We start from the raw sequence: 23210 nt of genomic DNA, 5'->3' as shown, positions 1-23210 counted from the left end.
ATAAAAATTATCTTTATGTATCTATTTAAATTTTTAAATAATTTATAAGTGAAGATATATTTCCTTACAAATTTTTTAACAATTTTTTACAACATGATGAGATTTTTAATTGTGAAAAGAAACTTTAATTCATATATATAATTAAATATATAATTAATAATTTAACAAAAAATGTTATTGATAAATTCACATATTTACAAAAATAATTCCTTTTTTTTTTCTCTATAATTCTCTATAACGAAAAATTTTAAGAAATCATAAATAAAAATATGCATATAAAACAATTTTTAAAAAAATGATGCATTAATAAAAAAAATATTGTATTTAATTTAATTTCTAATTTAATTTAATAATATTTCTATTTTAAGTTATTTATTTCAATTTTTTTGTTATTATATTAATTTAATAATTTATTGCACTAACCATAAAATATAAAATAATATAGTTAAATTATTTAAGCAATATATTGGCTCTTGTTTTAATTTTACCATAATAACTTTATCATAAAAAGCTAAAAATATATATATTTTTTAAATATATATATATATATAGAAATATTTTATACAGTTTTAAAATTAAAATTATTTCTTTAAGTTTAGTAAAAATATTAAAAAATAAAAGAAAAAATTAAGAAAATTAATAATATATAAAGAAAAATAAATATTTCATTAATTGATTAGAAAATTCAAAATATAAACTTAATTGGAACTATTTTTGTAATGGCACAATAATTAAAGTTGTTTCCTTACAAATATTACAAGCTTTATTAAATATTAAACACATTCATACATGCATTCAAATTTTTTTCGTTGCATCACATTTGCATATATTATGCATTATTATTTGTAAGAATATCAAATTTCTTTCAACTGCGTTTTAAAATATTACATTGCTTGTAATATAATTTGTATTATCGAGCTTTTCTTTGGTCGTCTCTAAGGACTTTGGTTAATTTATTCACAGGTTTTATAATCACATAAACTATTATTAGTCTTTCTACATGAATTAATTCCAAAGAATAGCGTTTTCATATATGAAAAAACGCAGTAAAAAAAGGTAAAAAATAAAAATTCACCTTTTTCAAATATTTGATTTTATGATTTTTTCAAATATTCAATATTACGCTCTTAATATTTTTATTGACTTTTAATGATAAAAATATCAAATACTATAGATTTGCATTTGTAATGATAATTTTACAACAATTCCATTTCTATTAGTCATCTGCGTGGTTCAGATGCATATGCAGTAATAGTACTGTCTACACAACCAGCTGCTAGAATTACACGATAAGGATGAAAACTCAAACAACTTACAGGACTAATACGAGTGGCCATAAATCCTTCATGAAATTTTATTGTGTTTAAATGTTGACCCATTGTGTTATACACACTTATACAGTGATTTGTTGATCCACTAAAAAATATAAATAATATAAATAAATAAAAAACATTAAGAGACTTATTTTTTTTTAAACTTTTTTTAAATTTAAACTCCTAAACTCTTTTTTTTTAATGTAAAAGAAATATATATATATATATATATATATATATATATATATATTTTTTTCTATTAAAAATATTTCAAATTTTTTATTTAAAAATTTCATATTTAACATATCTTAAACTTACCACGCAAATATATCAGTCATTTCATGTGCTGCCAATGCTGTAATACCTTGTGTTATCTGTACAGTGCTTACAGAGGAATTTTTTCTAAGATCAAATATTCTAATATCTCCCGAAGATGATCCAGTGAACAATTGTGGTGTGGATCTTTCACATTTTCTTAAAGATGTACCTAACACCCAGGCTGTATGCTCCCTCCAAATCATAACTCTTGATTCTAAGGGAGGCAATCTTCTATCGAATAAACGAACTGAACCATCTCCACATCCTACTGCCATCATTGCACCTATATTAAAAAAATATTTTATCATATTTTATATTTGAATATTAATAAGAAACACAATATGAAAAGTTAAATATTGTTAAAGTCTTTTAGTCTACTTTATATTCTTTATTCTTTTGTTAATCATAAATCAGTATTTTAATTAGAATCTATTTCATTGACTATCAATATTTAATAAAAAAAAAAGAATTCATGTATGTATATCTATTTAATTATACACTTATACACTTTATATACTTATACATTAATAATCATTTATGTGTAACATTAGTTTGTTAAATAAATTTATAAATAAATAATTATAATTTTTTTAAAAAATATGATTAAATTAATATAATATAAATTAATATAATAAAATAGTAAAGTAGTAGTAAAATATGTAGAGAACTAACCTACACCATCAACATCAATACATGTAGCACAGCAATCAGCACCCGTTGGTATATCTTGTTTCTTTAACTCAGTTTCTGCATCCCAAAGTCTAACAATGCGAACATCGCCCGTCACAGCTAACGTAAGCGATTTTTGCTCCCACTTAGTGACTAATCCAGCTGTTGCTACAAATAATTTTAATTAATATATATAATTATATTATATATTATATCATATAATTATGTAATTATATATTTATATTTCGGAATATATATATATACCAGTGGTTGTTTTTGCTGCAGGTTGTATATCAGCCATTGCTTGCCAAGCAGTAAGTAAAACTGGATCGCGATTTAGCATACTACTATAATTTTTCCATACTCTAACTGAACCATCATCAGAGCCAGCCATTAATAAAGTCACATCATGAGCATTAATAAATTCTAGTGTTGTAATTCGTGACATTTTATTACCATGACTTGCACAATAAGTCAATTTTGCACCAGTTTGACAATCCCATACTCTATAAATAAATAATTTTATTAAACAAAATTATTTAATATAACAATAATAAAATTTGATCATATAACAATAATAACAATAATAAAATTTGATATTGAAATTTAAATACCCAAAGAAATCTTTCAATGCTACAGCCAAATGAGGTTCAAAAGGATGAAATGTTAAAACTTCTGGAGAATGTGAACATCTTGTATGAAATACTTGAAATTCTACTCTACTTTGTATTGCACGTAATTGTTCTTCTCTTGCTTCACGTCTTTGTCTTTTATTTCTTAAGTATCTGAACATTGAAGATGGCAAATTAATTTATTCTTTTATAAATAACAACATTTTTAGATACATTCAAATTATAATATTTTAAAATCTTACCGCCATTCTCTTTCATAATGAACTCTACTTTCCATATCATTCATCGATTCAATTTCAGTTTCTAAACCAACTGGCTGAGCAAATTGAGCACAACTCCATTCAACGAATTGTGAAGTTGTTAATGGTGTTTTTATTCCAGAAACTTCATCTGCTTCTTCTGATATCTATAATAGAATAATAATAATATGTTAAATAATAATATGAATAAAATATAACATTATTCATACATAAATGATGTATTAAATAATCGTTACTGTATTAGGAATTGGTTTTCTTGAACGATTACTATGTGATGGTATTCTTGATGAACGTAATAGATCAGTTCCAGAATTTACAGTAGGCGGTGAGTCTCCTTTGCTATTACTTATAATATATAAATTAATTAAAAATATTAATTAAAAAAAATAGATAGAAATCATATATCATTATAAATAAATCATATCATTATAAATAAATAGATGGAATACATAAAAATATTAAACCTTAAATATGTAGTACGATTTGATGGAGAAGGTGGAAGAGATAGTGATGAAGATATTTTTGTTTCAATTACTTCCTTAGGTGTAGAAGATTCTTTGACCTATAGTGAAGAAATATTTTATAATGTATTAATTTTAAAAAATTTTTATATAATTTTTATATCATCACAAATTTTTATTATACATTTTATTTTATATTATATTATATTATTTTTATATCATAATGAATATCATTATTTCATGTATATTATTGCATGTATGTATATTTTATATATATATGTATTATTTATATTTTTTATTGTATTATTTATTGTACACATATATATATTTGTATACATTTTATAGATATATACATTATGTATGTAATATAATAAATTAAATTAATATTATTAAATCATTATGTTATGTTTACCTGATTTCGAATGTGATTAGTGACTTTTTGAGACATAGTAGCAACCACAGGGTGAGGATCATTATCAAGACTACATAACCCATGCCATAATTTCATATAGACACTACCATAAGAAAGACTTGGTAAATTTCCAAGAGAACTGTGTCCTAAAAATAATAAAACATAATTTATAATATTTTACATTTAATATAGAAAAATATCTGGTTTTTACGAAAATGTGCTTGTAAATAACAAAATAGTGATGTAGTATTAGCTATAAATTAAAAGTTATAAAACCTAAAAATGAAGAATGAACTATGTACGAACATGCAATGGAATTTCCAATCATTATTACCAAGTGACTCGCAAGGTTTCCTCACGAACTCCCAATTATTTCCTGGTACACGAATGAAACAATACAAGGAGTGTTATCGAAAATCCGGAAATACAGCTAGTAATAACTTTAATTAGAAACAACATATTTTATTACTTACCTAAACTACTAATAGATGATGATGATGACACTCTTTTAATACGATCCTGTCCAAATCCTTCTGTACTCTCTGGATTATAAGTGTTATTTGGAGAAAGCATTTTTAATCTATCTCTAGAACTAATACGTCTCATTCCACTAAAAGGTGATAATGTCTCTACTACTAAATCTTTTCTGCTATTTTCTTCAGCCAATGCTAAAGTTACAAAAGAATTTTCAAAATGTAATACCATCCATTGAAGTGCTACTACTAATTCCTGTAAAAATAATTCATTTTTTTTTTCATATTAAAAATTTGAAATCATATTATATATCAATTATATAACAAACTTACATACTTTTCTAACTAAAGGACACATATCATAAGATACAGTATTAATAAGAGTCATAGCTATGATTTGATCAATATTATTTGCATGCTCACTTCGTGTTGTTACACTGTTTATAAATGTTCCCAAAGCATAAACGCTAGCTGCTCGGACCTATATAATTGTATATTTTCTTAAATATATTATTATATAATTCATATGTTAAAAACATAATCATATGTTAAAGATTTTAATACATTTATGTATAAAACTTATGTATAAAACCTTAATAAATAAAAACTTAAATAAATAAATAAATTATTTATATATTTTAATATATTTATTTATATATTAATTATTTATTAATAAATAATTTATACCTCAGGAACTGGATCTTGTAATAATGTAAACAATTTCTCATGAGCAATATCTCTGACTCCACACCATCTTGCTTTGTCATAATTATGCCAAAGTCTTGCAAGGCATAAACATAACCATTGTCGTAATAAAGCATTCAAATCTCCAAGTTGTTCTAAACAAATAGAAACAAGACTACCATGATTTGCAGCAACTTGACCTGGTCGATAATCATTCACAATACTAGCCAAAACAAATGCTGCTAATGTTCTGTGTTCACTCTAAAATAAAATAAACTTCTATAACGTAATTGAATTCAAAAATTTTTCAATAAATAAAATTATATTAATACTGGTATTGAAGTATCCTGAAGAACAGATAAAAAATATTTATGTCCTCCATCTCGTACCAAATCTGCTTGACAAGTCTGAAATATAATAAATAATTCAAAAAAGATTTAATAAAATATTAAAATATTTTTGAACTTATAATATTAAAACTTACACTATCAACTGCAAGAATTTTTGCCCAAATAAATACAAGTAATGGACGTAGTTCTCTAGCGTTACTTTGAAGTAATTTTAAAACATATGGAAAAATGCCTACACTAAGAGCCAAATTTACTGCCCATGGACCAAGATCAAGAAAACGTCCTAATAATTCCAATGCTCTAAGTCTATGAACTTGACTTAATAATACTTGTAGAACTATTGGCAGTTGTTCTGGTGGATTACGATTTTTAGAACCTAGTGTAAGCCATACTTGAAAAGCAGTTAGTTGTTCTTCAAAAAATGGCGAATGCACAAATTGATCTTCATTCTCAAGAATAGATGGTAATTGTGCTAAACAAAGATCAAGTGCTAAATCCCATGCTTGCCACATAGGATGCTACATTAACAACAAAAATATATTAATGATAGAATAAAAAAGATTTTATTTGATTTCTAAAAAAATATTAATTATAATTTTTTCCATTGAAAAATATCATTTACAATATTAAAATTATTTACCTGATAAGTAGATGGTAATTTTGGACAAGAAACTGGAGTGCAATCATACGAGCGTAATATTCGTTCAGCAAGTAAAAAATTTCTAAATAAACTAGCTACTAATAAATCTTGTCTGAATAATCTCTGAAATAAATCTATAAATTGAACATATTTAATATTTAATTATAGTTAGATATTATACAATATTTAATATTTATATATTATGTATAGATAGAAATAATTATATGATAGATAGAAATAATTTTAGATATAATTATATAATTTACCTCTTGGCAATGTATTCCATGCTATAGTATCAGTAATTGCTGTAAAAATCCAATTAAGTTCTCCTAACATTGTTCTTCTATCAGTTAATTGTCCTGGAATTCTAAAATTTATTTATTATAATTTTAATATGTAATTCTAATAAAGAAAATATGTACATATATAAGTAAATATTATAAATATGTAAAATAAATAAATAAATATTCTTACTTATCAATTAAATCTAATGATATTTTTGGTACCAATTTAGATGTATTTTGCATTACGAACCTATATAAAAAATAAATATTTATATATTATAAAATATGAAATATACTATTAATAAATCATATTTATCATCTTACCATCGCAATGCAATTTTTATTGGAGTTGTAAGACATGATGTAAATATATCTGCAGGTAAATCTGGATTCATAGGCAAAATCTGACTAGCCGCACATGCTGCTAATTGAATACAATTTTTGTAAGATGGTGTTGAAGTACCTGCTACTCCACTTGCACGATTTTGTTGAACTGCCTGTTTTTCCATCTATAAAATGGAACTTATATGTAATTTTTATTTTTAATCAAACTTCTCCAAAATTATTATACCTCATATTCCTTTTCATGTTGTTCTGCAAATTGCTGAAAAGATTCTACAATGATACCTGCATTGGAACAATCATATACATAAATACTAGGTGCACCCATCCATGTTTGTAAATCATATACAGATAAAGGAATATATTGTGTATATGTCTGCAATATAATCATTGAAAATTAAATATATTTATTAAATTATTATTTGATAATGATATTTGAAAATTTTTTTTAAAACTTTTCTTTTTACTAACTCTATTAAATACCCATATTTCACCATTACTAGTAGGTTTAGGAACACCATGACCATTGTAATGAAAAAGAACTCTTTCTTCTTTTGCATTTCGTCTTAAAGATGTACATAATTTTTTAACTTCCTCAACAGTAGGATCTAAACTTTGTTTATAACGAGCTCTTGGTTGCCATCGTTCATACTGTTTTTGTAAATTAGAACCTATAGTTTCTAACGCTTTCTGTGGACTCACTGACAAAGGATCTATGAAATTAAAAAAAATATAATTTTTAAATTATATTTATATAATTAATAAAAAAATTCAGATAAATTAAATAAAAATGTAATTTTTTATTAAAATATGCTAAAAAAACCACAATGTAAATTTATAACAATTCTCATAATTCAATTCTTTATAATTTTATAAAGCAATAAGATCATGAAATTATAAAAATACTAATATAAAGTAATAAATAATAACGATCAAAATGTTAAATTTAAGTAAAAAAAAAACATATAATAATATATAACAAATGCAATATTCAAATTAATAATAAATATAATGTCATCTAGTACTAAAATGACATTCATTTACAAATTGCTGTCACGCACATGCATAACCTTAAAATGCATTACATAATGGCAGCGGGGAATTGTGGGGATGTAAATAAACTAGAATAAATACCGATCCAACACTCTAAACGTGCGCATGGTTGCGTCTTGACAATATCTGGTGGATCAACGCCAACATTTAAACATAAAACTAGAGCCACGCTCACAGTTTTCATCTAAAAAGAAAAATAAAAATTGAGCAAACTGTTCTGTAAAATTAAATACATAATTTTTTAAAATATACTAATTAAAATCTAAAAAAAAAAAAGCAACAAACTCGTTCTTTCATCCTCCATGTCTGTGTAATACAGTTTACACCCTCAATTGTTGCACTATGTCGTGATTTACAAAATGCAAGCTGTATTTTCCAATCATCCTCTTCCGTCGATTTCAAATTCTCTTCCTCGTGGCATGACTTAGAAGTAATTACTGACATCATAAGTCCAAAACTTGAGAAAAGTTTATAATCAATTTTTTCAAGAGATACGTTTCAATTATTAAAAATCTTAGATTGATATTACATAAATATAAATTAAAACTATGAACTGACAATATTCAATAAACGATAAAAGCATAACCGTTTTTTACCAGAGCACAATTTCATAAGTTTACTTCAACCGTCGCCATCTTAAATCCCTAACTATGTTACCAATGAATTCTCACGAATACGTAGATTTTTTGGTCATAATAACTATGTGCAGATGGTGCCACTTACTATCCACATTATTTTTAATTTTTTTCCTTTTATATATCGAAATCAGAAAAATATAAGAAATAATGAAAAATAACAATAGCAGTTTTTACAAGAGAACATCTTTATTTATTAGATACCTTTTACTAACTAAAACTAAAATCACTTTATAATTAAATTGTTGAAATCTAACTTACTCATTTTTATAACTAATAGAATTAAATAATTTATATTAAATATATTAACAATAATTAAATTTATGCATGAATATGCAAATAATTTATATATAAATATATAAGTAGAATATATACATTCAGAAAAATTACATTACAAAATATTATTCAAATAATATTATATTATATAATATAATAATATAATAATAATATAATAATAAAGACATGATAACTATTTTGTTTACTAAAATTTTTAAATTGATAATCTATATGCTTACATAGTTATGTACTTATCAATACTTTTTTTATAGTTTAAAAATTAAATATAAATTCATTATAATTTGAAATGATATACATAACACATTAAAAATAAAAAACACATATTTGTAAGATTTTACAATATAGAATTTTAAAAAAATGAATTGAAATTTAAAATTTCAATTTGCAAAACATCACAAAAAACATTTCATTACATATTCCGTTCACAGCCTATATACAATCTTTATTTATTCTATGTACAATTTTAATTTTATTTATGAATTATTTGGAATGAATAAACTCGCATTATTAGTGATATAGTATTAATAATTATTTGATTTTTAAAAATGCTATAAAACATCATTTTTAAATTTTTCTTGTTTAATTTCTTTTTATTTCTTTTTTAATTTTTTATGATCTTTTTTTTATTATAATTTGATTACTTGATTATTATTTTCTTTTCCATTTTAATCATTGAAGAGTTTGAGAATTAGTAAGAGGTTTATAACCCTGAAATTTTATAAAATATTAATTATTTCACAATACAAATAATATTTAGAATATCCAATTTAAATGGAAATGATATAGTAGTAATTCAAGCATTTCCATTTAAATCAAATTTATTATATATGAAAATAAAATATTTTATAAATAAATTAAAATATATATATAAAGAAAGAAAAATAAGAAAAAAGTTTATGGAAATAGTGATAATGCAGAAGCAGTGTATAGTTTAGTGTTCAAAAATAGAGATAACAAATATATAGTAATATTTCGATATAATGATATAATGTGAGACATCATTTTAATGAAAAATAAAAAAAAAAAAATATATAAAATATCTCTAAAAATCATATGAGATTTTCATTTTTATTTATTTTTTATAGAAAAATTTTAACAAGATGGATAAATCTTACTAATAAAGAAACTAATAAAGAAATAATTCAAATTTTAAAATTTAAATAGATTATATTATATTGAATATAATATATAATATAGTAAAAGTAATATATTTGTCTCTTTCATACTTGCAAATTTTATGTAACTGTAAATTCTATAATTGAGGCTAATATGTAATTTCATTTTTAAAAGTAATATACATATTCTATATATATTATATGTTACATAATGTAATATAATGTTATAAATATATTATATATTAAAATATATTATAAATTAATATGTATATTTCAATGCATATACATTACATTTAAATATTGTATAGATAAAATCTATATCAGATAAAATCTAAATCAGAAATTGAAGATATTTTTCTTATTACATTATTATTACCTTATTATTACATGAAGTATTTATATAATTGACTGATTCAAAACTTTGTCACTATTCTTTCATAAATTCATTAATTTAAAAATTTATTGAATATTAAAGTAAAATAAATTGAATATTTAAACTAAAATATCAATTGTGAGGAAAAATAAATTCATCAAAAAATCATCTTTAACAAGCATTTAACTGTGCAAAATTCACTAGTTAAATTAAATGAAAAAATTATGTAATAATACTCGAATGAACTTTATCAATATATAATGTTACACATAAATTTTTGATTCTATAGATAATAACAATTCACTATTACCAACACATTTAACTTGGACTAAATTTATTATAATATAAACTTTGAACTTTATTAGATCTTTTTAATGTAATAAAAATCAAATATAAAAAATAAAAATTTAATTCATTAATTAATTAAAATTTATTAAAATGAAAATTTAATTCTTCATGAAGTTTTTTGATTTTTATCCAAATAACAGGAAATAACAAAGATTGTTCTAATCATTCTATCGAAATATTATCATATGTTATAGTATATGTTAGTTCTATTTTGTATTGTCATTGACAATCAAAGAGTATGTAGTTTGTACAATCTGTACTTGTTAGTGATTCATGCTGCCATAATAGGGCTGGCGTACACTTATCCGTTTGCTTCCTGGTCTTATGGTGTTATTAATTGAATCTCGTAATCGTTCTGTGAATGTTTTATATTCCATTTCTGGATTATTCTGACCAAAATCAAAATCTGCAACTTCTATAGTAAATTTTGCTCTATTTTGTATATAATATGCAATGCCAAAAATAATAAGTACCACAGCAGCAAGTGAACAAGAAACAGGTACCACTATGACTGATAATTGTGGTTTTGTTGTTACTATAAAATATTTAAAAATACAAAAAAATTAATATTGTCTTATGATAAAATAAAATTTATATTATTATTATTGTTATTATTATTAATATAATAATATATATATAATAATATATATAATAATACCTTTATAAATATTTATTGTCAAAGGATAAATTTGTTTGCTGACATCATTATTTAATATAATTAATATTGTGTATATACTTGGTTCCAAAAAATAATGAATGATAGAAAAATTACAAGAATAAAGATTATCTATATTGTTGCATGTTTCATTTCCAGTAACATTATACTTTCCTCTTTGAAACTGAAGGCACTTATTAAAAGGTCCTGAACCTTTGCATGTTACATTAAGAGATAACATATCCCAAGGTTGAATCCAATTGGTACCCTCTACTGTTATATTTCTTATGGGTGCTATAATTTTTATATTGATGATATCATTATAATTTATATTGAATATTGTTATTTTATATATAATATTACTTACCACGAACATCAATCTTTTTTGTAAAGTGTCCATATGTTTTATTAGGATCTGGAGGAATTATTGAATTGGAACAAATATATGGTAAAGAAATATTATTTACATCAGAGATATTATTTACTGCATCATTTAGAGACATTTCTGTTACCATTTCTGTAGATATTAATTTTATGGTAAAATTATTATTAGATATGATAGCATTTGTCACTTCTTTTGTAATATTTGATATTGTATTATTTTGCACAGTTTTATTAGAAAGAATAGTTGTTGTTATTGGTGAAATAGTTGTAGATGGTAAAACAGTTGTTGTTAGTGAATCATATGATGCTATTACTAAAGCTTCTAACATATGCGATACATTAGGATTTGTAAAATTATAGAGAAAATTTAAATCATTTGTTTGACCAAAATATTTACAATCTATGAACCAATAAATTGATACTGTTGTAGCTTTCATCAAATAATCCATATCACCTTTTCTTATATTTATTGTTACATTTACTTCAGATGCTGAAGAAACATATGAATCTATTGACGTTTTATTGGATTGTATAATTTTAATATCCCCATTAAAGAATTCTATGAAATTGATAAATATTAAGTTGAAGAAATATATAATAAATAAAAAATTAATATAAAATGATTTTAAAAATTCTTACGAGTGACATAAAACTTAGCACGAACACTAGTAAGTTTCTCCCACCATAAAATAACAAATTTACTAACTATCACTTCAACTTCATATATTCCAACTGTATAATTTTCATGTAAAATATTTAAACTCCAATATGTTGTTGTATTTGATGTTTTTCCTGTCTATGAAAAAATTATTATTTTCTGTTTCATATTTAAATTGTTTAATATTTCTTTATAAATCATATATTAAATATAATATTAAAATATAAAAAATATATTACAATAATGAGATTTTAATAAAAAAATATTATAATAAATATAAACATAAAATAAATATTATAACGAATGATTATTTATTATTAAAACTGAAACGAAAAATGAACGAAAAATTTCTAGATCAAACTGAATTAAAGTAACTCAATATTATACATTAAAAAAAATACATTATACATTAAAAAAAAATTATATAAAAAAACATTTCTTTAAAATACATATTTTTTTATGTGTAAAAAAAATTTTTTTCACATAAAAAAAGCTTTTATTAGAGAATTGTAATAAAATATAAAATTATATAATATATAATTTTAATAAAACATAAATTACAGGAAAAAAGAAACTAACCTCATATATATGAGGATTTAATGCATTGTCGCTCCATTTATATTTAAATGTTCCTGATGGTCTATCATCATTCTCAAAGATATCGGCTTTAAATGTAATAGTCCCACCTAATACTACAGGACCATCGTGAGTTAATGTTATATTATATTCTACAGCATTGACTGTAATATAAAATATAATAATATATTTTAAGTTTACTACAAATTAACATAACAATAATAAAATAATAAATATAATTACAAATTGAATAATTATATGAAATGCATGTAGTCAAATTACCTTGATAAATAGACAAAATATACCAAATAAAACTCCAAAAAAAATACACTATCTGCATTCTGTATATCGATAAAAGATCACATTTATTTTTTAAAATATATACGGTTTGTAAATTTTTTTTAATTGATTTGCGATTAAATATGTATTATATCATTTCCACCTACAATATCTTCTTAATATTAATGATTGCCAACTGTATCATATTGTATATATTTTTTGACAATATGTTACATTTATTTACAGTTCGAAGCTACTTTATAAACAGATCATGGTACAACAAAACTTACTTTAGTGAGAATACTATATAAACTATACTGAGAATAAATTTAACAATAATATTTGAACTCACATCTCCCTAATCAAATAAATTACTAAAAGTTACCAGTTTTAAATTTTCGCAATTTTATAAAATATTTATTTTTAACAATATATTATTATGTTAAATCAATTGTATAAATAAATTGTGTAATGAAATAATTATATTATTCAGTGCAAATATACGTATTTTTGAATACAGTACTATGGATAACAGAGCAAATATTTTTTATATTTATATTAATTACTTGATTTTTTGTATAGAACATAACTATTTAATAAGAATAAAAATCAAAGATTTTAAATTTTTATTTTGTGTTTTTTATATTATATATTTAAATTTTATATATTATATGATACAATAATCTAGTAATGGTACTGTATAGTATATTTATATATATATAATATATTCATATATATTTAAAATTTTTTTAATTTTATAATTAATAATGTTATTAATACTGCAATATTATTATATTATTACTATATAATTAATTAATATTAATATTATTATTAAATATAATTAATATTATATTATTACAATTTTTCTTGATTACAAAAATTATAAAATTAAATAATAAAAAAAATTATAATAATTTAAAATTGAACAATAATATTTTTATTTTCTAATTTTCAAAAGATGAAGTATTATGAAAAAAATAATACATAAATATTACTTCATAAAAAAATTTACTATTTTAAAATTTACTATTTTACTATTTAAAAATTATTTTGCTAAAAAATATTCAATAATTTGTAATTTATTAAAAATAATATTATTAAATATAAGAAAGTTCTAATGGCATAAGTATTTTACTTGTATATAAAAAATACTATATCTATAAAACTAAAAAATACTAGTAGCTTTCTTTGTAATTTCATCCTATTTATTTTATTGTGTTGTTTTTCATATGTTACATGAAACAGTTTAACTTTTTTTTTTAATTTATTGAATATTAATAAAAATTATTCTTTTGTTTTATTATTAAATTTAATATATATTTATGATATATTATATATATATATATATTTCCATAAGTCAACTAATTTTTTTCTTTATAAAAATTTTTATTTCAATTTTAGTAATAAATTATTAACAAAAAACATTGCGCTTAGATATATTTTATATATCTATATTTTATATAATAGTATCACTATGTATTATTAATGAATTGACTAAATAGAAACAATGCTTTGAGTACGAAAAAGATTTGCTGGACTATTGTAACATACCTGATAAGTTTATTCGTTTTTTAATTGGTCAATGATCTTTTATTTTAAACAATAATAATTCAATAACAAAGCAAGAATTTTAGAAAAGTAAAAAAGTTGTTTGAAATCACTTCAACAATCACTTCAATAATTAATCTTTAGTTAACTTTTAGAATTCTGATATAATCTTTTTCTAATTTATATTTTAATATCAAATATTTTCTGTTGTTATTTATTCAAAATAAGAATACGAAAAAATAATATATATATTATAAAATAATTTAGAAAAGTTATCTAAAATTATTTTATAATTTAAAATAATTAAAATATTTTTTAATGTGTATATTTGTCAATTTTAAATATGATATTTAGTAGAATGCACTTGAAAATTTTAATTAATATTTATAATAATAAATTTATTTTAAAATATAATACAACACCAAAGATTTTAAAATTGTTTCTTACACAAAATCTACGTGATATTTCTACATTTTGTGAAAATAATGTTTTTGAAGAACAATTAAAAGAAGTTTTTAAATTTAAAAATAGTAATGTTAGTAATTGGATTATTGAGGTTAGTTATTATTAAAAAGTATTAAAAATTAAAGACAAATTATTTTTTATCTTTAATTTTTAATATTTTTTAAAAATAAATTAAGGAAATTTTCATTTTTATAATATTGCATCAAAAATTATATTTTAAATTTTTCGGATATAAATTATTTTTCTATTTTTTTCTATTTTTTTCTATTTTCTTAAATTTAATATTACTTAATTATAAAATTAATGATTTATATAAAACTAAAATATAAATTATGTTTTATGTTTAGTTTCTAATTGACATTGATACATAGTAGATTTATAATACACATTAAATACAATATGATTTATAATTTTAAAAATATTTTTATTTAATTTATCCTTTAATATAATATATTATTTAATTCGCTAGTTAAATTAAATATATGAATTGTTAAATATACAAATTAAATATACAAAAAAAATAAAAAATGAATAGAATTTATCTGTCAAAATTATTATTTGTATTATTTGATAATAATATTTGATATATTTTATTTTAATAAAAATAAATTTAATAAATTAAAAGAAATTAAATGAAATATTCATTTTGTATATAAATATACAAATATAAATATAATAATTAAAATAATATAAACTATAAATAATAAAAATATCAATATGTAAATATATTAATTAATTTCAATTGTAATGAAGTTGGTGTATACTACAGAAAATAGAATTAAAATTTTATTTTAGAATAAAGCTCGTACTTTATGTAATGCATATCAAGAAAGTAACAAAAAAGATAAAGAACAAATTCTACGTATTTTAGCATTTAGATATGCTGTTGAACATACTGTTGTATGTAATGTAGCAGAAAAATATGTATCTACAGAGGTTTGTAAATTATTAATTTCTATATTTCATATTTATAATATATAAAATAAATTAAAAAATATTTTGTTATTTATAATATTAAATTCTTAATAATGATTATAAAATTATTAAAAATTTAACAACATAATATATATTTTATCTTAGTCTGATAATAAAAGACGTATGATTTCTTATGAACGAAATTTAAGAAATGTTTTAACACCAAATTATCAATGGTTGTTTATTATGATTGGAAGACTTGAAAATGGTGTGAAATTTCTTGTTGATTTAAGGACAGATATATTAGTAAGTAATTTTAATATTATTTAATTTAATTGATTATAAATTAATAAAAATATATATTAAAAATTAAAGTTTAAATATTTAAAGAATTTTATGTGTAATTAATAATCTATGTAATTTTTTAATATATAAATTTTATATTAAACATTTTTTTTAATAAGATTAAATATATTTTATAATTATATATAATATTATTTATTTTTATATAAATATTTTTTCTAGGAATTAATATTAAAAATTAAAGATACAGATGAAAGTATTGCAATACAGCAATTGAATATTACCCTACGAGATTTATTATTACTTTGGTTTTCAGTAGGATTCTTATATTTAGAAAGAATTACATGGCAAACTTCATGCGATATTTTACAAAAGGTACATATATTTAAGAAAATTTTTATATGATATATTAGTTAATATATATATTATATATATTAGTTAATTTAATAGAATCAAATACCTAAAAAAATATAACTATAAATATAATTTTATAATTATAATTTGAAAATAATAAGATTTCAGATTATGAGGCAATACATCCTATAAAAAATTGGTTAGATTTAAAACAAAGAGTTGGACCATATAGAAGATGTTATATTTTCACTCATTTATCTATGCCACGAGAACCTCTTGTTGTATTACATACAGCATTATGTGATATTATACCTGGTACACTTATATATTTATATATGCTAATTATTCTGATAAAATAACATTACAAATTAAATTCAATATAATGAATAATATATATTGATATAAAACATATTATCAATATGTAGATAGTGTAAAAGATATTGATGAAGCAAAAGTCAGAATTCTTGGTAATCTAAAAAAAGAGATAACATTTTTAGAAGAAGATAAAAACAAAATAAAAACTGCAATATTTTATTCAATAACTTCCACACAGAAAGGATTACAAGTAATTATATAATTACCTGAAAATTTATAATTAATAGAATAAAAAAAGAAATTAATGAAAAAAATATTTTTTCAGGGTATTGAACTTGGTAATTATTTAATAAAAGAAGTGGCAAAAGAAGTGATATCAGAATTTCCTATGATTCATGAATTATCTTCATTATCACCAATACCTAACTTTAGAACATGGTTTTTAGAAAAAATAAAACAAGGTAATAATATTTTTTAAATAATTAAAAAATTTACAAATAAAATTTATCAATATATATAAAAGAATTCAAAAATAATTAGAAGATTATATTTTAGCATAAAATTATTTTTAGATATATGTAATATTTTCACAAATGAAGAATGTAATTCTATACAAGAAATTTTAAAAGAAAAAGATATAACTTTTGGTTTAAAAAAAATTTTAAATAATTCATTATGGACTCAAGATATTAAAATATGCGAAGTTTTAAAAAAGCCATTACTTCGAGCATGTGCTTGGTATTTATATAAAGAAAAAAGACGAAATTATGCTTTAGATAGTGTTGGTAAATTGACTATCATAAATCAAATAATAATTACATTTTAGTTTGGAAATAAATATAAACGTAATATTTTTTAAATCATAGCAAACTTTCATCTTCGTAATGGAGCTGTTATGTGGAGAATAAATTGGTTGGCTGATCCTTCACCACGTGGTGTTGGAAACAGTTGTGGAATTATGGTAAATTATAGGTAATTTAATCCATTAAAATTAAATTTAAATATAATTAAAATATAATTTAATTTTATATTTAATATATTTATATAATATATTTTATATCTTTAATATATATATATTATATTAATAGATACTATTTACATGAATGTGAAAAACATAGTCAAACTTATATTGAAAATTATTTTATAAATGCTTCTGAAGATATAATTAATCTCTCAACACAGTATAAAAAATTATAAAAAAAATTTTATAATTTTAAGAAGGTATCAAAATTCTTTCCAAAATTATTTTTTTATGAGAAATATAAAAATAATGAAATTGTATAATACAAGAAAATATATATTTCAAGTAATGATAGTGTGATTTAATCAGAAGTTAGAAATGGAATTGAGTCATATGTGAAAATTTAATGTAATAAATTAATTTCTTAAAGCTAAAATTTACAAATGAATATTATCGATATAAAAAGATAAAAATATTTAATATAAATCAAATATAATATAAAAATTTCTTTTATTTCATAATTTGTTATCAATTAAATTATACTTTACATCAAATGATATTATTAGAGAACTTAGAAGTAAAATACATTGAAATTTAATTTATTTTATTCTTATTTGATTTTTTATTTATATAAAAAAATTTTATTTTATATTTCTCAAATAATATATATAATATAAGATTGATTATCATGTAATTCATGTTTATTAAAAATTTTGTAAATTAAAATTTTAAACAAAGATATTTTTATGATATTTGCTATTTCAATTCAATATTTTTTAAAGATTTTGTACATATAAAAATTTACATTAATGTAGCTTATTAATTTTGATAGATAATAAAAACAAATTAATAAAATTTAAGAAAAAATAAATACAGTATGAAAAATTATGAAAATAAATTTGTTTTTTAAAAAACAGTTCATTTACATTCTTAATTACATAGGTACAAAATAAATGATCATATACATAAAGATTTTATGAACATATTGTATTTTGAGTTGCCTAAATGTCAAAATTTAGTTCAGTACTACTTATTATTTTTATTATATACACTGCTAAAATCATAATGATCATTATATCATTGAAAAGTACATTATTCTATATATAAGCATCTAAATATTTAACACATAGGATCATGTATCAAAATCATTTGTCAATATCAAATACATTAGACTCACTTCCATTTCTAATTGAGTCAGTGATTAAAGAACTTCATTTCTGTACTCTTCAAATTTTATATTTTTATTAAAGATTATTAAATTTGTTCATTTATACAATAGCTGTTTCCTGTCCAACTTAAAGACAGTACAATGGTCTGCAAGCAGATCTACAACAAAAAAAATTTTTAATAAAAATATTTATAACTGTTTTTAGATACAATTTAACAAAAATAATAATTAAATAAGAAATTACATTTTTATAAATACCTGTAGTCAAGGCTGGGTTTGATGAAAATTTGTGGGAAGATGAGGTCTACTTTCTAGTTTTGTATAATCCAAATGAAATTCTTTTGCTACTTTTCTCCAACTTTGCGCATCAAAATAATAATAAGTACCACGTTCATATGTTGATGTTTTTTCTACAAGTCCTAATCCTGGTGCTTGCGTTATCCAAACCTTTTCTTCCATATGATATCGCCATTCTCTACTATACCTTTATAATCCAAATAAAATCATATGTTTATTAAAAATTGACTAAAAAAATATTAAAAAATTTGAATATATAAGTAAAAAAAAAATACTTACAATTCTGCAGCTGCTGCTAATTGCAATACATCTCCAACATTTGTATAAAACATATAAAATAGTAGATCATCCTTGTATCGATTTAATTTAACTGGTGCTAACTTATCTCTAAAATAAACATAATATAAATTTAATTATTAAAATAATTTATATTTATAAAAATCGATATAATAAAATAAGATACCTGATGGCGGCATTAATAAGGTATTCTGGTGGTACATGAAAATCGATATCCTGAGGTCGGCATGGTGTTTCTGCCCAAGGTCCACCAAAATTTTGATAAAGACTTTCTGGTGAATTAAGATTTAATCCTAATGCAGTTAAATCTTGACCTAATGCCAAAGATACTAAATTCGGATCTGTTTCAGCTGCCCTAATAAATGTCAATAATCCAACTATTCCAAACTGGTCTTTTACCATACTAGCTGGTATATTGGTCACTTTACCTAAATAATGTAATAATAATTATTAAAAAAAAAAGAATTTAGATAGTAAAATACTATAAAATAATATTAAATAATAAATTTAATTTATAAATATAATTATATTAAATATTAAATAATAACAATAAATACCATCAGGAGATGTTTGTATGCCTCTTTTAGATGATTGAGACTTTTCTGATCCAGGTGCTCTATTTGCTTGTAATACATCTTGTCCAATTTCAGGACCAAGTCCAACAGATATGTTTTTATCTCCAGAAACACTTCCACCTGGTGAAGGCCCTTCTCTATTTTGTGTTCCTGGTAATGCTGGAAAATCTTCAGAACTCATTGTAAACTCACTTGATTCGGATGTTGGTTGTTTTACCATTCCAACTATAATTATAAATATAAATATAAAAATTAAATGTGAAATTTGTGTGTGTGTGTGTGTGTATGATAATTTTAATTGATATTTTATTATTGATATAAATATAATTAAATATATTTAATTATCATATTTAATATAGATTAAAATTATTATATTTTTCAAACAATGAATTTAATTATAACTTATGTGAACTTCTTGAAAAAAAAGTCATAATATTAATCATAATATGTTATATTATTACATCATTACTTAATAATGTTATATTATTACATCATTATTATAAATACAAACCATAAGGTTGTTTTCCTGGCATAGGACTAGGTTGTGGCATAGAATCACCCTGTCCTCTGTTCGTTAATGAAGGAAATTCAGATAGATCCAATAATGGAGGAGTACTTGTATCTCCACCTCCTCCACTACCAAAAACAGAGTGAAAATTATTGATTTGAGATCCGTAATTACGACTTTGAGGTATTCCAAATGTGCCCATGCTACCCATTGGATTCGAAGTTCTATAAATTTATATTAATATTTTCAGTCATCTAATAAATAGAATTATTATAAAATATATTATTATTTAAATATAATAAATATATAATAAAATATACAATATTACAAATATAACAAAAAATTATAAATTAAAACTTTTCCTAACTATGAAAAAACTAACCCAAGAGCAGGCATTGTACGTCTATCTGTAAAAGCTCTCTGTCCAAACAGTCCTCTGCTGCCCATAGGAGAGAGCTGCTGTTGTTGAGGTTGATGATTATTTTGTCCACCTCCTGTCCCTGATGCTCCAGGGTAAACGTTAGTAACTACTACCGCAGAATTAGCTGAACTGGAAGTGCTTGTGGATGAGCCTGAGAACATGCCCGAGGTAGGTGTGACATGACCCGTAAGGGCCGATGAATTTAAGCCCCCCCCACCACCTGTGCGCGATGTAAGGCTTGCGTTCGCAATACTGCGTGGTGGCTGCTCAAAGTTCAGGTTAGCCATAGCCTGGTGGCTCCACTACAAAGTACCTGCTAGGGCACACCAACACACTTTTATGTCAATTATCACAATCACTTGTTTTCTATTGCATCACTTGTATGTTGTTCAATTTCATGGAACTGAAGATAATCCATGACAAAAACTCCTAGTAGCAACCTGTAATGATGACATAAAAACAAATATATGATAGAGTTAAATTATTAATTACTATTGAAAATTAATTACTTATTTATTAATTACTTATTATTGATTACTTATTATTTTTATTTTTAATTTCAATTGTATTTATTTAATTTTTACCTCTTTATCACAGCATCATGGCAATGGTCATATCAAAATCGAAGACAGGAAAGTAAATATGGACCTATTGGCAATCGAAAAATTTATTTTTGTGAAGACGCCAATTAAGTATTACTCCAGAAATTTTATAGATATATATATATATATATATATATAATCTATATTTTTATATATAAAATATTTGTTTACTTTTTAATTTATTTATATAAATAATTATGCATTATATTTTATTATATTATATTAAAAATTATTTTTAATTTTATATTATTTTTAATTTTAATTTTTAAAAAAGTTTTTATATTTTACAAACAAATTATATAAAGAAAAAAATTAATTTTATAAAAAAATTTATTTATTAAAAACTAAAATTTAAAAACTTTAACATAGTTTTTATGTCACATAAGATTTGTATCACATAATTAATTTATATTTTACAACTTAAAGTTGTTATTATAAGTTGCATTTATATTTTAAATATACATATAAATTATAATTTGAATATTACTTTATTTAATACAATATTAAACTCATTAATGGTAATAACTTGTTATTCCAATTACTATAAAAAATGAAAACATAATAACATAACAAAAATGGTTTAATAATTTTTTTGGATATTTTGTTAATATCTTGAGATTAAAACTATTACACATTATACAAAAAATTTATGAATTTTGAAAAAACAATAAACGAAAACGGCAATTTTGACATTGTAAAAATAGAAATCAGAACGAGCACAAAGAAATCAAAGGTTATAACATCTATGTAACAAAAATATTAAAGAAAAAATAGACAAAATTTAATTACCTATATTATTGAATCCGTTGTTAAGTTAGTGGGCGAAAAAATCCATTAAATTCATAATAAACAAAGTAAATGAGCATAAAAAAAAAACACAAAAACGTCGATGTTGATTTGGAATGAATATGATAGGGAAAACGTTGTTTTCAATAATTAGTATTTCGTCTAAAAAAAAAGATTTTTATGTAAATAATCTCAAAAGATTAAACTTTTATGCACATTACAAATATTCTTAACAAATAAATGTCTATTTTGTCACTCAGTTTCATAAACTTAAACAATACTAGAGACACGAATTTCTGCCATTATAACCATTTCTACAAAGATATTCAAATTAGATATTAAAATAATTACTATAAAGATTATGAATTAAATATAATCATAATACATATTAAAAATATTATACATTTAATTATATTACAAAATTATTAATATTACATAATATATTTTAATAAGCATACAAATTTTAATCTTGAATATGATTACC

General features: G+C 21.3%; 4 protein-coding genes across 12 annotated transcripts; 1 reads left to right on the top strand and 3 right to left on the bottom strand.

Moving 5' to 3' along the window:
- Positions 1–737: 737 nt before the first annotated feature.
- Positions 738–8562, bottom strand: LOC108002381 (regulatory-associated protein of mTOR). Of its 5 annotated transcripts, none has more exons than XM_062081551.1 (23): positions 8177–8562; positions 7973–8075; positions 7310–7551; positions 7068–7214; positions 6821–7005; positions 6687–6746; positions 6479–6579; positions 6213–6346; positions 5707–6090; positions 5555–5629; positions 5226–5483; positions 4876–5019; positions 4539–4794; positions 4400–4441; positions 4066–4211; positions 3657–3754; positions 3429–3537; positions 3175–3338; positions 2915–3085; positions 2565–2806; positions 2304–2468; positions 1632–1914; positions 738–1416 (listed from the first exon to the last, which is right to left on the bottom strand). In XM_062081551.1, exons 1-23 carry the CDS (start codon positions 8336–8338, stop codon positions 1221–1223), a joined length of 3867 nt encoding a protein of 1288 aa, XP_061937535.1. In that variant the 5' UTR covers positions 8339–8562; the 3' UTR covers positions 738–1220. The 5 variants fall into 5 exon arrangements, with proteins under 5 accessions (XP_061937535.1, XP_061937536.1, XP_061937537.1 ...); XM_062081552.1 differs by having other exon boundaries at positions 2304–2462; XM_062081553.1 differs by lacking the exon at positions 4400–4441.
- An 830-nt stretch (positions 8563–9392) lies between these two features.
- Positions 9393–13574, bottom strand: LOC108002398 (uncharacterized). 2 transcript variants are annotated; one of them, XM_017064064.3, is made up of 7 exons: positions 13215–13574; positions 12936–13096; positions 12338–12494; positions 11682–12257; positions 11318–11608; positions 10920–11194; positions 9393–9531 (listed from the first exon to the last, which is right to left on the bottom strand). In XM_017064064.3, the coding sequence occupies exons 1-6, from the start codon at positions 13270–13272 to the stop codon at positions 10923–10925; spliced, it is 1515 nt and encodes a 504-aa protein (XP_016919553.2). In that variant the 5' UTR covers positions 13273–13574; the 3' UTR covers positions 9393–9531; positions 10920–10922. The 2 variants fall into 2 exon arrangements, with proteins under 2 accessions (XP_016919553.2, XP_016919552.2); XM_017064063.3 differs by having other exon boundaries at positions 10959–11194.
- A 1134-nt stretch (positions 13575–14708) lies between these two features.
- On the top strand, positions 14709–19634 carry LOC108002380 (malonyl-CoA decarboxylase, mitochondrial). 2 transcript variants are annotated; one of them, XM_062081548.1, is made up of 11 exons: positions 14709–15315; positions 16020–16160; positions 16305–16445; positions 16665–16817; positions 16958–17111; positions 17222–17361; positions 17437–17572; positions 17684–17896; positions 17978–18083; positions 18200–18332; positions 19446–19634. In XM_062081548.1, the coding sequence occupies exons 1-10, from the start codon at positions 15103–15105 to the stop codon at positions 18306–18308; spliced, it is 1506 nt and encodes a 501-aa protein (XP_061937532.1). In that variant the 5' UTR covers positions 14709–15102; the 3' UTR covers positions 18309–18332; positions 19446–19634. The 2 variants fall into 2 exon arrangements, with proteins under 2 accessions (XP_061937532.1, XP_061937531.1); XM_062081547.1 differs by having other exon boundaries at positions 18200–19634.
- Positions 19045–23054, bottom strand: LOC108002396 (CCR4-NOT transcription complex subunit 2). Of its 3 annotated transcripts, none has more exons than XM_017064061.2 (9): positions 22730–23054; positions 21923–21986; positions 21300–21778; positions 20921–21141; positions 20392–20634; positions 20001–20262; positions 19817–19924; positions 19485–19724; positions 19045–19398 (listed from the first exon to the last, which is right to left on the bottom strand). In XM_017064061.2, exons 3-8 carry the CDS (start codon positions 21623–21625, stop codon positions 19505–19507), a joined length of 1380 nt encoding a protein of 459 aa, XP_016919550.1. In that variant the 5' UTR covers positions 21626–21778; positions 21923–21986; positions 22730–23054; the 3' UTR covers positions 19045–19398; positions 19485–19504. The 3 variants fall into 3 exon arrangements, with proteins under 3 accessions (XP_016919550.1, XP_061937533.1, XP_061937534.1); XM_062081549.1 differs by having other exon boundaries at positions 19499–19724; XM_062081550.1 differs by lacking the exon at positions 21923–21986 and having other exon boundaries at positions 19499–19724; positions 22730–23045.
- Between the last annotated feature and the right edge of the window lie 156 nt (positions 23055–23210).

This window comes from Apis cerana, linkage group LG11, assembly GCF_029169275.1.
Source record: "Apis cerana isolate GH-2021 linkage group LG11, AcerK_1.0, whole genome shotgun sequence".
Lineage (NCBI taxonomy): Eukaryota > Metazoa > Arthropoda > Insecta > Hymenoptera > Apidae > Apis > Apis cerana.
The sequence above is the reverse complement of the archived record's forward strand: the minus strand, read 5'-3'. Positions and strand labels throughout refer to the sequence as shown.